Source organism: Chiloscyllium punctatum, chromosome 7 (assembly GCF_047496795.1).
Source record: "Chiloscyllium punctatum isolate Juve2018m chromosome 7, sChiPun1.3, whole genome shotgun sequence".
Classification (NCBI taxonomy): Eukaryota; Metazoa; Chordata; class Chondrichthyes; order Orectolobiformes; family Hemiscylliidae; genus Chiloscyllium; species Chiloscyllium punctatum.
The window spans coordinates 11,248,897-11,263,355 of record NC_092745.1 but is presented as its reverse complement, the minus strand read 5'-3'; the positions used below and the strand labels follow the sequence as shown (position 1 = coordinate 11,263,355).

Genomic DNA, 14,459 nt, shown 5'->3' with positions numbered 1-14,459 from the left:
CAGTACAGACTTATTAAATGCTGTTCATGTCATTGAATTTCTGATTGAGAGAGAGAGAGAGAGAGAGAAGATATATATATATATATATATACAGAGAGAGAGAGAGAGAGAGAGAGAGAGAGAGAGAGAGAGAGAGAGAGAGAGAGACTGCAAGTGTACATTGTGAGATTGAGTGAGAGAGGGAGAGGCATTTAATTGCTGCCCCAGACCTCACTGTTCCAATGTCCTGGAATAACGCCTGTTATAGAGATCAGTTAGAGAGCGACCGGAGGGAGGGAGACAGACAAAGAGAGAGTGAGGCAATTAGAGATTGAGGGTATAAGGACAGAATGAGTGAGGTAATACTTCGTAATATAAGTGAAGGAGAAAGAATAATGAATGATAAAGAGAGAGAGAGAGAGAGAGAGAGAGAGAGAGAGAGAGAGAGAGAGAGACCAACCAACAAAGAAGGAAAGGGAGATAAACAGAGTGTCAAATATACATGGAAAAAGGGAAAGATATAAATGGTTATATAATTGGGAGAGGACAGAGTCGGAGACGGAAATAAAAAAGAGGGCGAAAGTCAACGAATAACAGGAATATATACAAGAGAAAGAGAAAAAAGGGAAAAGGGAGAAAGGAAGTATGAAAAGGAAGGACGAGACAGAGAGAGAGAGAGAGAGAGAGAGAGAAGAGGAAGTGTGAGGGGCTGACGTGGCTCTCTCTGCCTGATGCCATTTACATACTGAGGAACACCCAGTCAGACTCTCACAGACTGCAGCTTTATAAAGCAGAGCCCAGTGAAGGGAGAGTTTATCAGGAACCAGGCACAGGGATAGGAGCACACACCATGATTTCACACATCCAGCTGATCTGGCCCCTGGCATTCTGTGTCGCAGGTACAAATTTCTCTCTTTCCACCTTGAATCTTTAGCTGCTCTCCATTTCACTCCAATTCCACTGACTTGTGATTGAAGGGAAAATGTTGAAACCAGAGGAATGCTCAGTGTCTCTGACAATCTCTCATTTGACAGGCTCTTTCTGTGACAGTTCTGACTTCACTGTGTTTCTCTCTGACCCCTTAGGTATCAGTGGGGACATCACCATGACCCAGTCTCCCCCGGTGCTGTCAGTGGGACTGGGCCAGACTGCAACCATCACCTGTACGGCCAGTCAAAGCATTAGCAACTACCTTGCTTGGTACCAGCAGCGAGAAGGTCACAAACCCTCTCTCCTGATCTATGATGCAACATCTCGATACACTGGAGTCTCTGACCGATTCACCGGCAGTGGATCAGGGACCAGTTTCACACTGACAATCAAGAATGTTCAGAATGAAGATGTCGCTGACTATTATTGTCAGTACAGCGATTATAGCAGCTCCACTCTACACAGTGATACAAAGCCATACAAAAACCTCAAGACACACAGCACCACCTCGTGCCCTGACACATGAATCAGTTATATAAAATGTATAATAATGGACACACAGTCTGAACTGACACGTCCACAATTAGATACAAATGAAACTGAACAAATTACCCCATGCTGGGATTGTCACTGTCCACTACACACTCCAGTCCCTGTGCTCTCCACCACTCACTTGAAGGCCTCAAGTTTCCCTCTTACACTCCATGGCCACGCGTGAAGACCAGCTGCAAGATTTAATATCGAAAAATAAATTTCACACAGCTCCCAAGCCCAACTGGACACAGAGAGAGACAGAGACAGAAAGACACATTAATGAGGAAGAGACAGAGAGGGGCAGAAAGAAGTTGAGAGTGAACGAGAGACTGGGAGAGAGGGAGAGGTTGAGAGTGACGGGGGGAAGCAGAGAGTAGAGGTTTTTGTACAGGCTCTGCACTGGGAGCTCTCACTGTGGTTCACGTTCGGTCCAGGAACCAAGCTCAGACTGAGTAAGTAATCCTCAATCGTCCGTTATTAAACCTGTCAATACTGAAACACACTTTCTAAAATACAGTTGCTGAATTGTTGAAGGTGTTAGAGGGGGGCTACAGTGAATGAAATAGTTGATTGAGGAGCACTGTGTCTAACAGGGTGTCCAGCCGTACCTCTTTAGTCCCATTGCCCCCTTGAAACAGCAAGATCTAAGTCAGTCAGTTTTACTCACCGTGTGGAGGAGCCCTATCCATTTGCAGCCTGTGGTCCCATTCCTGCAGCATAGAGTGAAATCAGTGAGTAACCTCCTGCCAGTCTCAGTGTGACAGACACGGGCAGAGTTTGACGTGAGCTCTAGCTCCCTGTCCCAGTCTCTGAACTCACTGACCTCAGCAGCAGCAGCAGCAGCAGCACAGTGAGACACCGAGCTCCCACCTCCCCCAGCTTTAACTATGCTCAATCACACAATCACGGAATTGATACAGTGCACAAGGAGGCCATTCCCCCCATCCTGTCTGTACTGATTCTCTGAATGAGCAATTTACAGAGTGTCATTCTCCTGCCTTCTCCCTGCCACCCTGCACATTGTTCCTTTTCAAATAACAGTCTCATTCCCTTCGGAATGTTTCAATTGAAGCTGCCTCCACCACACTCTCAGGCAGAGCATTCCACAACTTAACCACTCACTGGCTGAAAATGTTGTTCCCCATCTCACTTTTGTTACTTTCACTAATTACTTTCAATCTGTGGTCTCTTGGTCTCAATCATTTCTCAATTGGGATCATTTTCTCCCTATTTACTCTGTCCAGGCCCCTCCTGGATTTAATTCCTCAAACAAATCTCCTCTCAGTCTTCTCCTAAGAAGACAGTCCCAAATTCTCCAATCAATCTGTATAACTGATGTTCCTCATCCCTGGAATGATCTTCAGGAATATTTTTCGCCATTTCTACAAAGCTTCACCTCCTTCCTGAATTATTCACATTTTCTATGGCCCTCATGATTTTATAAACATCTATAAGTTCACTTCTCAGACTCTTATGCGTCGGAATAAAAAGTCTCAGATTTTCCAGCCTCTCATAGTCATGGAGTCATACAGCGTGGAAACAGACCTTTCAGTTCAACTTGTCCATGATAACCAGATATCCAAAACTGACCTCATCCTATTAACCAGCATTTGGCTTCCATCCCTCAAAACCCTTCCTATTCATGTACCCATCCCAATGCGTTTTAAATGTTGTAATAGTATCTGCCTCCAATACTTTCTCTGGCAGCTCGATCCAGACACACACCACCCTCTGTGTGACTAGTTACCCCTCAGGTCCCTTTTGAATATTTTGCCTCTCACCTTAAACCTATGCCATCTTGTTTTGGACTCCCTTTCCAAAGGAAAAGGCCTTGGATATACACCCGGTCCATGCCCCTTATGATTGTATAAACATCTATAACGTCACCCCGAAGCCTTAGATGCTGCAGGAAAAATAGGCCCAGTTTCTTCAGCCTATCCCTTTCGCTCAAACCCTCCAATTCCTGTCCATGTTCTTGTAAGTATTTTCTGCAGCTTTTTAAGTTTAACAGCATCCTTACTATTGCGAGGTGATCAGGATTGTTCACATTATTCCCAAAGTGACCTCACTAATCTCCTGTACAGCTGCAACATGATGTCCCAACTCCTATCCTCAAAGCAATGACCAATAAAGGCAAGTGTACCCAACAACTTCTTCATCACCCTGTCTACCTGTGACCCACTTTCAAGTAATAATGCATTTGCATCTTCACTCTGAGGTCTCTTTGTTCAGCAACACTCCACAGGGCCCTACCACTGTATAAGTTCTGCCCTGGGTTGCTTTTCCAAAATGCAACATCCCACAGTTATCTAAACTGAACTCCATTTGGCACACCTCTGCCCATTGCCCCATCTGATGAAGGTCCCGCTGTACCCTGAGATGAATTTCTTTACTATCTACTATCTCACCAATTTTGATATTATCTACAAACTTACTGTAACTCCTATATTCACATCCAAATCATATCTTTAAATGATAAAAGTAGTGAACCCAGCACCAATGTTAGTTGCACACAGCTATTCACAGATATCCAGTCTGAAAAGCAACCTTTTACCACCACTCTCTGTCTCCTCTCTTCAATTTAATTTTTTTATCCCAGTGGCTCACTCCCCCTGGATCCCATGTGGTCTAACCTTACTAACCAGTCTATCATGTGGAACCTTGTCAAAAACTTTACTGAAGTCCATATAGACTATGTCTACTGTTCTGTCTTCATCAATCTTCTTTGTCACCTCCTCAATCAAATTCAGGAGACATGAGTTCCTATGCATAAAACCACATCGATTATCCAAAGAATGTAAATCCTATCCTACAGAATCCACTCCAACATCTTACCCAGCACTGACATCAGGCTCACTGGTCTATAGTTCCCCTGGCTTTTCCTTACAGTCTTTCTTAAATAATGGCATAACATTAGCCAACCTCTCTGGTTCTCCAGCACCTTACCCATGGTTGTCGGTGATACACATTTCCCAGCAAGGGGCCCAGCAATCTCTTCCCTAGTTTCCCACAATGTTCTGGGATACACATGATCAGGTCCTAGGGTTTACCTTCTACCTTTATGTGTTTTCAGATCTTGAGCGTCTTCTCTCTTGTGTGTGATCTCTTTTCAAGACATCACTATTTTTCCAGATTCCCTAGTTTCTCCACAATAAATACTGACCTGAAATATTTGTTTGGGATCTCACCCATTTCTTGTGTCTTACCAAAATACAGCACTCACATTTATCTGAATTAAACTCCATCTGCCATTCCTCAGCCCCCTGGTCCAGTTGCTCAAGATTCCATTGTATTCTTAGACAGCCTTCTTCGCTGCCAATAATTAGATTAGAGTCTCTACAGTGTGGAAACAGGCCCTTCGGCACAATAAGTCCACACCGATCCTCCAAAGTGTAACTCACCCAGACCAAATTCCATATTAGTAATGCATCTAACACCATGGGCAATTTAGCATGGCTAATTCACCTGACCTGCACATCTTTGGACCATGGGAGGAAACCAGAACACCCGAAGGAAACCCATGCAGACACAGGGAGAATGTGCAAACTCCACACAGTCATCCAAGGCTGGAATCGAACCTGTGACTCTAGCACTGTGAGGCTGCAGTACTAACCACTGAGCCGCCGTGCTGCCCCACCTGAGCCACCACTGAGCCACCGATGCCACCTGAAAATTCACCTGAACACTCTCTCACAACTCTGGGCTCTTCCTGCCCATTACACTGCTACTATCCCAGTCTATATTCAGAAACTAAAGATCTCCCGCCCATTTATAACAGCTCTATCATATTTGCAGGTCTCTGTAAATTCATGCATTTGTATTCCTCCACATCCTTCCCACTGGGAGGTGACTTGTTGACTACACTTAGGATTCTGTGTTCCTTTGTATTCCTCTCTGACATTCCCTCCTGGCTCCCACAGTTCTGCCAAGTTAGTTTAAACCCTCTCTAATAGCACTAATAAACCACCTCACAAGAGTCTAATGCACTCCCTCAGGGATCCTCTTTCCAGCCCCGCAGTCACCTGTGTTCAACTCCTGATTCTGTTCTCACCTGCGTGCGGCACTGGGAGTAATCCGGAGATTCCTACCTTTGAGTTCCTGCTGCTTATTCCCTCCAGGGCTCCCGAACTTCTGACTGCAGGACCATGTTCCTTTTTCTCCATCCATCACTGGGAACAATGTGGTCTACGACTGCTGCCTGTTCCCCGTCTCCCCTCAGGGTGCTCTGCAGCCGCTCAGTGACATCCTTGACCCTGGCACCAGGGAGACAACACACCATCCTGGATTCCCATCTGCAGCTGCACAAACAACTATCGATTGTCCTCACTCTCGAATTTCATCTCAGTATCGCTCTTCCAGGCCCACTTGTGCCCTCCTGTACAGCTGAGCCCCCCACCGTGGTGCCAGGGACTTGGATCTGGCTGCACTATCTAGATGAACCATCATTCTCATCAGGATTCTGAACTGAATCCTGGTTGGAGAGTGGGATGCACTCAGGGGATTCCTGTACTAGCTGCCTGGTCCTTTTGGACTGTCTGCTGCTCCCCCATTCCCTCTTTCCCTGCATACTCTGAAGCTGCAGAGTGACCACATCTAGAAACGTGCTCTCCTCGGAGCTCTCAGCCTCACGGACTCTCCGAACTGACACCAGCTGCTGCTCAAGCTCTGAAACCCAGAGCTCCAACTGCTGTCACTGACCACACTTCCTGCTCTCATGGTATTCCATGAGCTGGGAAGCATTCTGAAGTTCCCACCTAAATGCACACTCTCTCCACTCTTTGTTTATCTGTTGACAATATTCTGATAGTAAACAGCTACAGCAGGGCTCACAGTCCAGTGGGTTCAGTGTTCCAGGGTTTTGGGGAAACTCTCCAGAAGACTTGAAGAAATAGGAGCAGAAATCAGCCATTCAGCCCATTGAATCTGCTCTGCCATTTGATCTTGGCAGATATGCTTCTCACCCCCATTCTCCTGCCGGCTCCACAGGAACTTTCCATCCCTTTAACAATCACGAACCTATCTATCTCTGTCTTAAATGCACTCAGTGACTTGGCCTCCACTGCCCTCTGTAGCAATGAGTTCCACAGATTCCCCACCCTCTTGCTGAAGAAATTCTTCATCATATCAGCTCTAAAGGGTCGGCCCTTTATTCTGGGTCTGTGCCTTGGTTACCGAGTCTCTCCTGTTTTTGGAAACATCTTCTCTGTATCCATTCTATCCAGGCCTGTCAGAATTCTGTAAATTTCAATAAGATCCCTCCTCATTCTTCTAAACTCCGTTGAGTACAGACCCAGAGTCCTCCAACACGCCTCATATGACAAGCCCTTCATCCCCAGGATCATTCTTGTAAATCCCTCCAATGCCAGCACATTGTTTCTTAGAACATGGGTCCCAAATCTGTTCACAATATTCCAAATGCAGTCTGACCAGAACCTTACACAGTCCCAGCAGTACATCTCCGCTCTTGTATTCTAGCCCTATTGAAATGAATGCTAGCATTTCATTTGCTTTCCCAAGCACAAACTGGACCTGCCAGTTAACCTGAAGGGAAACCTGAATGAGGTTTGCGCGTTAGATTTCCAAAGGCTTTCCTCATTTAGCAAACAGTCTTTGCATCTCTTCTTCCTCCCAAAGTGCATACCCTTACACTGCAACACATTGTATTCTATCTTCCCCTTCTTTGCCAACTCTCAGAGCCTCTCTAGGACCTTTTTCAGCCTTCCCACTTTCTCAACACTACCTGTCCCTCCACCCATCTCATGTCACCTGCAAACTTAGCAACAATGTGTTCACTTCCTTCATCCAGATTGTTAATGTATGACGTGAATAGTTATGGTCCCAACATTGATGCCTGCAGAACTCTACTCGTCATCAGCTGCCATCTTTCCTTACTCTCTGCTTTATACCAACCTGCCAGTCCCAGTCCTCAGTCCATGCCAGTACATTGCCCCTAACACTATGGGTGCTTATCTTACCTCAAATACCTTCTGGAAATCCAAATACATTACTTCCTCGGACTCTCCTTTATCTGACTGGCTTATTGCCTCCTCTAAGAATTCTAACAGATTTGCCAGGCATGACCTCCCCTTGATGAAACCGTGTTGACTCAGCCCTATTTTACTATTGCACTTCCAAGTCCTCTGCAATTTTATCCCTAACTTGAATTCTAAAATCTTACCAACAACTGAGTCCAGGCTAACTGGCCTATAATGTACCATCTTCTACCTCCCTCTCTTCTTAAACAGGGTTGGTATGTGAGTCATTTTCTTATCCCTTACCCCCACCAAATCTCCACCTCCACACCCAGACTCCATTGATTCCTTAAAGATCATCACCAATGCCTCCACACTCTCCTCAGTGATCGCCTTCAGAACACACTGGTGTCGTTCATCCAGACTGGGTGATTTATCCATATTCAGACCTTTCAGCGTCCCCAGTACCTCCTTCTTAGTAATGGACACTACACTCCCCTCTGCCCCCTGACAGTCTGGAAGCACTGGAACACTACTGGTGTTTTTCATGGTGCAGACTGATGCAAAGTACTGATTCAATTCCTCGGCTATTCCATCATTTCCTACTATTCTTTCTCCAACCTCATTTTCCAGTGGTCCAATTCTATTTTTGCCTCCCTCTTCCTTTTTATATATCTGCTAAAATTCTTGCAATCTTCTTTTGTCTTACTGGCGAGCATACCCCCACATTTCACCTTATTCACCCTTAATGCTTTTTTAGTTATCCTCTATAGGTTTTTAAAGACTTCCTAATTCTCTGACTTCCCACTATTCTCCACCACATTGGATGCCTTTTCTTTTGTTTTTATGCTGTCCTAGACCTCCCTCATCAGCCGTGATTGCCTAGTCCTCCGCTGAGTATGTTTTTTTTTTCTTTTTTGGGATGATTCCTACTCTACTTCCTGAATGACTCCCAGAAACTCTTCTGTTTGCTGCCCCACCATCTTACCTGCTCGGCTCCCCTTCCAATCAACTCTGGCCAGCTCCTTCCTCATGTCTTTGTAGTTCCCTTTACTCAACTGAAATACAGTTCCATTTGATTGTAGCTTCTCCCTCTCAAGCGACAGGGGGATTACCATCATATTATGGTCCCTTATCCACAGGGATACTTTCATCTTAATCAGGTTTGCCTGAATACACATCACTGAATCCAGACCTGCCTGTTCTGTCGTGGCTCAACCACAAGCTGCTCCAAAAACCATCTCGTAGATATTCCTTGAAATCCTTTTCTTTAGACGCACTACCCAGTCCACCCATCCATTGAGGTCTACCCTGACATTTAGTTTATACCTTTTCTGTATCCTGATTGATTTTATTCCCCATCCCCTGATTACTGCTTGGAGAACTGGACATAACCTGCATCAGATTCTTTATTGCGGTTCCTCAACTATTCCCACAGATTCTACACCATCTGACTCTCTATCACTTCTTGCTACTGATTGAATTTTATTTCACAAAAACAAAGCAACTCTTCCCCCTCTGACCATCTGCCTGTCCTTTTGATAGGACATGGAACCATGCATATTTAGTTCCCAGCCGGGATCACCTTACAGCCATGTCAATGTGATACCCACAACATCTTACCTGCCAATTTCAATCTGCACTCCCAGCTCATTGTGTACAGTGTGTGTATTTAAGTACAACACCCTCAGTCCTGCATTGACTGCCCTCCTTCCCATCATTGTCCTCTTATCTGCTGGGCTTGATGTTCGACTCTTGTTCCTTTCTGTACTCTCTGTCCTCGTACGTTTTCTAGAAACTTGAATAACCTCTCCTCAGCCTTCCTCCACTTTAACACGTTTAAATTACTTGGACACTCAATTTACCTCGATTTATGGCATCACTTTGTCTAACTTTTTCGGAATGCTTTGTGCATTTAGTTGCAAAATCTTTAAGTTTGTTCTGTTATTGATTTTCCCTGTACTTCTTTAGTTCCTTTGATATTGAAAAAATCCGTCCCTATCTTTTATTTTCTGATAACAATCAATCCCATCGCTAACCAGCAATCGTACCTTCTCCTTCACCGTCTGTTTTCTCATTTTCCATCCAAGTGAACCAAATTACTTTATCATTGGGTTGACTTCAGGCATGGTGGCTCAGTGGGTAGCACTGCTACCTCATTGCACCAAGGATCCAGATTTAATTCCCGCCTTGGGAAACTATCTGTGTGGTGTTTGCACATTCTCCCTGTGGCTGTGTGGGTTCCCCCAGGTGCTCTGGTTTACTCCCACTGTCCAAGGATGTGCAGGTCAGGTGAATTGGCCGTTCTAAATTGCCGACAGTGTTCGGTGAAATAGTCAGGAGTAAATGTACGGAAGGTTTCTCATTGGGCTGCTGTTCGGAGGGTTGATGTGGACTTGTCAGGCTGAACTACTATTTCCACACTGTAGGGAATGTAATCAGGCCAATATTTATCATTAATCCAACATCATTAATGCTCTTTGATATCATTGCTTCTCGTTGGATCTTGCTGTGTAGAAACTGCTGCCATGTTCCTGACATTGCAACTGTGACTGCTTTTCAAACAAAACTGTCTGTAAATATCTTTGGAAGACCCTGAAATGTTAAGGGCTGGATTGATGCCCATATCCCTCTAAACTCTGCCTATTTACATATGCATGCCTTTTAAATGTTGTAATTGTACCAGCCTTCACCACTTCTTCTGGCAGCTCATTCCACACATTTAAAAACCCCTGAATGATAACGTTGCCCTTTAGGTCCCTTTTAAATCTTTCCCCTATCACCTTCAGCTTATGCCCTCCAGTTCTGGACTCCCCCACTCTGGAGAAAAGGTCTTCTCTATTCAGCCTATCTGTGCCCCTCATGATTTTATAAACCTCCATACGGTCACCCATCAACCTACAATGATCCAGGGAAAACAGCCTCAGCATATTCAGCCTCTCCCAATAGCTCAAACCCTCCAACCTTGGCAGCATCCTTGCAAATATTTTCTGAACCATTTTAAGATTCACAACATTTTCCCTACAGCAGGGAGACCAGAATTGCACACAGTATTCCAAAGGTGCCCTCACCAACGTCCTGTACAGCCGCAACAGCTCCCAACTCCAATACTCAATGCACTGACCAAGAAAGGAAAGCAAACCAAATGACTTTGTCACTCCCACCCACCTCCCCCACCCCCGTCCGACCCCCAGCGACCTGCAAATTCACTTTCAGTGAACTATTCTTCTTTTTTTTTGAATGAACTGGGAGTCTTTCAGTTGTGAAAGATGCCATTCCATGGCACTGTTGGATGAAGAGCAGGCAGATCCCCCTGGTGTCCATGATCAATATTTATCCCCCAATCAAAATCACTGAAAATCTATTTCTCTGCGATTTATCATACTGTGTTTGGGATCTCGGTCTGCACAGTCTGCTGGAAAGATCCATTGGGACATCTTGAGTTGGGGACAGGTGCTACACAAATGCAAGTCTTTCTTTAAGATTGAAGTCTCCTGATCCGGACATTCACCCATTGTCTGTGCACTCTCAGCTTCCGGGGGCACGGGGTCATTAGAAGCAGTGACCCAAAGGACACTGAGACTCTTTGCAGTCTCACCCTTGACTTCAGCCCAGCAGTGTGCAGTAAGGTTTGAAATGCAATCTAGAACCTTCTACACAGACACCCCAATGTGACTCTTTCCCGAAGTGTGTGGATCCGATTCTGCTCCATGTTCTCGGATAAAGTTCTCATGATCTGTGGGTGATCGGAGGTTTGTTAAAGAGGGATCGAGCTCCATCCCACTTTCCAGCTCTTGCTCCATAACTCTGGAGGTTTCACTGTTTCAAATGAATATCCAAGTGTTTTCTCAATGTGATGAGTGTTTCTGCCTCTCCCACCCTTTCAGACAGTGAGTCCCACATCCCACCAGCCTCTGGGTGAAAACAAATACCCTCAACTCCCCTCTAATCCTGCCCCCAACTGATTTCAATCTCTCCCCATGGTTATTGCCCTCTGTGCTGGTGGAAATCAGTCCTTCCCACCCACTCTGTCCAGGCCCCTCATCATTTTACACACCACAATCAAATCTCCCCTCACCGCCTCTGTTCCAAAGAAAACACTCCCAGCCTAACCAATCATTCCTCAAAGCTCAAAGTCCCCATTTCAGACAAACTCCTCGTCTGACCCCATCTCTAATGGAATCCCATCCTTCCTGTAATGTGGTGACCAGAACCATACACTGTTCCCTCACTGTGCTCTAACTGGGGTTTTATACAGTTCCAGAATAAACAAACTCCTTGCTTTCGCTGTCAACCAATACTGAGATAAGGGAGGTAATGGTCTAATGGTGTTATTGCTGAACTGTTAATCCAGAGATCCAGATAATGTTCTGGGCACCAGGGTTAGAATCCAGCAGATGGTGGCATTCAAATTCAATCAAAGAAAATCTGGAATTAAGAGTCTAATGACGACCATGAAACCATCGTTGATTTTCAGGAAAAAGCCATCTGATTCCCTAATGTCATTTAGGGAAGGAAACTGCCATCCTTCCCATGTGACCTCAGACCTACAGCAATGTGGTTGACTCTAAACTGCCCTCTCGGTGATTAGCGATGGGCAATAAATGCTGCCAATCCAGCAATGCCCTCATTCCATCAAGAGAAAATGAAGAACAGTTTATCCCATTTGTCTTCTTACCACCTTACTGACCCGCCTAATCACCATAGCCACATCTTCCACCTCCACAAACATTTGACTTGCAGCTTCAAATTGACAAAAGACATTCCTTCATTATCTGAGAAAGAGATAGAAACATCCAAACTAGGAGCAGCAGTAGGCCATTCGGCCGCCAAACCTGCTCCACCATTCAATATGATCATGGCTGATGATCCAACACTGTCCCCTGTTCCTGCTTTCTCCCCAAATTCTTTGATCCCTTTAATCCGAAGAACTAAATCTAATTCTTTATTGAACACATACTGCATCTAATTCCCTGATGCTAATAAAATGGATGAGAATTATTGGGTTGTTGTTTTATGACCAGTATGGACACAATGGGCTGATGGGCCTTTTGGGTCTCTCTGACTCGATGATTCTATTATTATAATTTGTGAATAACTGAGTACCAAAGACTGACCCCTGTGGCACCCTAAGTTGTAATTAACTGTCATTCAGAAAAGGACTCGTTCTTCCTGTCCTGTCTGCCAACCAGTTCCCAATCCATGTCAGTATATGACCCCCAATCCTCTTGTTCGTTTGGTCTAGATCTGGAAGACCCACCCTTACTCTTTGGGGGAACAGATTCTGAACAATGTCTGTCTCGTCCTTCGAGAGCTCCCATTGTCTTCACACTGATTTCCCACAATGCTGCTTGTTCCGATCCACTTTTACCAAAACACCACACAGTTGAGTAAAATGAAAACTTTTACACTTGCTCCATGGTTCTCCATTTGCATTCCTGCTCTCAATCTCACTGAATTCTGAGCACTGTCACGAAAATGCTCCCCCATTGACAGCCCTTCCAGCTGCCCACATTCATTTTATAAACAATGGTCCAAAACTGTCCCTTCTCTCTCTGCTGCTTCACCATCACTTTCTCTGGAGCAATTAGGGATGGGTAATAAATACTGGCCCTGCCAATGACACTCACATCCCAAGAAGCAATTTGAATAATACCTGGTCGTTTGTTGGGTTTATTCTGTATTGACTACAAATGTTCAAAAAGATTGTATGCACAGTGAAGGGTTGAATTCCCTTCCAGTGGTAGGAATTAAGATTGTTTCTCTTGTCTTTCAGGCCGTGACAACTCTCAGCCCAAGCTGACCCTTCTGCCTCCCTCCCCGGAGCAGGTCAATGCCAAGGGCACTGCCACCCTGTTGTGCCTTGCCAATCACTTCTATCCCGATGAGCTGGAGGTGCAGTGGAAGAAGGACGGTGCAGTCATTTCGGACGGGGTTCAGACCAGCAACTACCTGCGAGCTTCGGACAGCACCTACAGTGTCAGCAGCCTGCTGACCCTCTCTGGGTCTGACTGGGAGTCCAACGCTCGCTTCTCCTGTGCCCTCACCCACGTGACTCTCCCCTCTCCCCTCAGCAAGAGTATCAGGAGATCAGAATGTGTGTAGAGTGTTTGATACAGTCCACAGAGGAGTCACAACTTTAAATAGAACAGGGCTGAGCTGGCAGGACAAAGGTCATTTTCAGAACTGAATTTCAATTCACTTCCTTCTCAGGATTGCTCAGAGAAACTTCTGAGGTTTGGATGTTAAAGCAGGCCATTGGGGCAGCGGCAAGAGAGCTTTACACTGTGTCAAACCTCATACTGTCCTTGTCCTGGTAGTGTTTGATGGGGACAGGATTGCCTTGTGATGTCAGCTGTACAAACCAATGTGAACCTCAGAAGTCTCTGCTTCAGTAAACCAGATCTCCTTCCTGCTCAGCCTCCAGTTCCAATTTAAGTTTTTATCACTGATTAAAGGGACAGGATTCTCATGTTATTGAGAAAATCTCTCCAAGTGTTTTCCTCAAGCTGCATTGTGGCTGTGAATTTGAGCAGCTTCCTCTGTCTGGGCTTTTAATTCCAGTTTCTTTTTTCTGTCAATGTGAATGTGGAAAAGGGAATAAAGGTGAAGATTAAGTCTCTGTCTCTGCGTGCTTTGGAAATAGCTGACTTCCACCCCAGTTGATTGGCTGAATTTCAGCAGGTCATTGTCACAATTCGTTACTTGGCCTGTCAATCAATTACAATCATCAATCATTTTCAAATGATCCCTTTCGTCAGGAATTTATGTAGATTCCAAAAAAAGAGGAAATTGTTAGGACTCAATAAGTACAATGTGATGTATTCCCTCTTCACTTTGTTGGTCCCTGCCCAGCAGATGGGATCGCACTGTGCATTCTCTGCTGCATGTCGGATGGCCCCTGAAATCATCTTCGGCCAATCACAGACATTGGTGGCTGTGTGCTCTCTCTGAATACTGCCTGTAGGTGTCTCTCTGAGTGTGAGTGTGTTACTCAGAGACACACCACAGACAGCGCACAGTTACACACCCACATTCAGTGAG

The 14,459-nt window shown here is 45.2% G+C and overlaps 1 gene segment (V, D, J or C); it reads left to right on the top strand.

Annotated features, from left to right (window-relative positions):
- The first annotated feature begins 1,068 nt into the window (after positions 1–1,068).
- On the top strand, positions 1,069–14,032 carry LOC140479398 (Ig kappa chain V region Mem5-like). The segment is given in 3 exon segments: positions 1,069–1,366; positions 1,865–1,895; positions 13,192–14,032. Coding segments are annotated over 3 exon segments (642 nt in total).
- Positions 14,033–14,459: the final 427 nt, after the last annotated feature.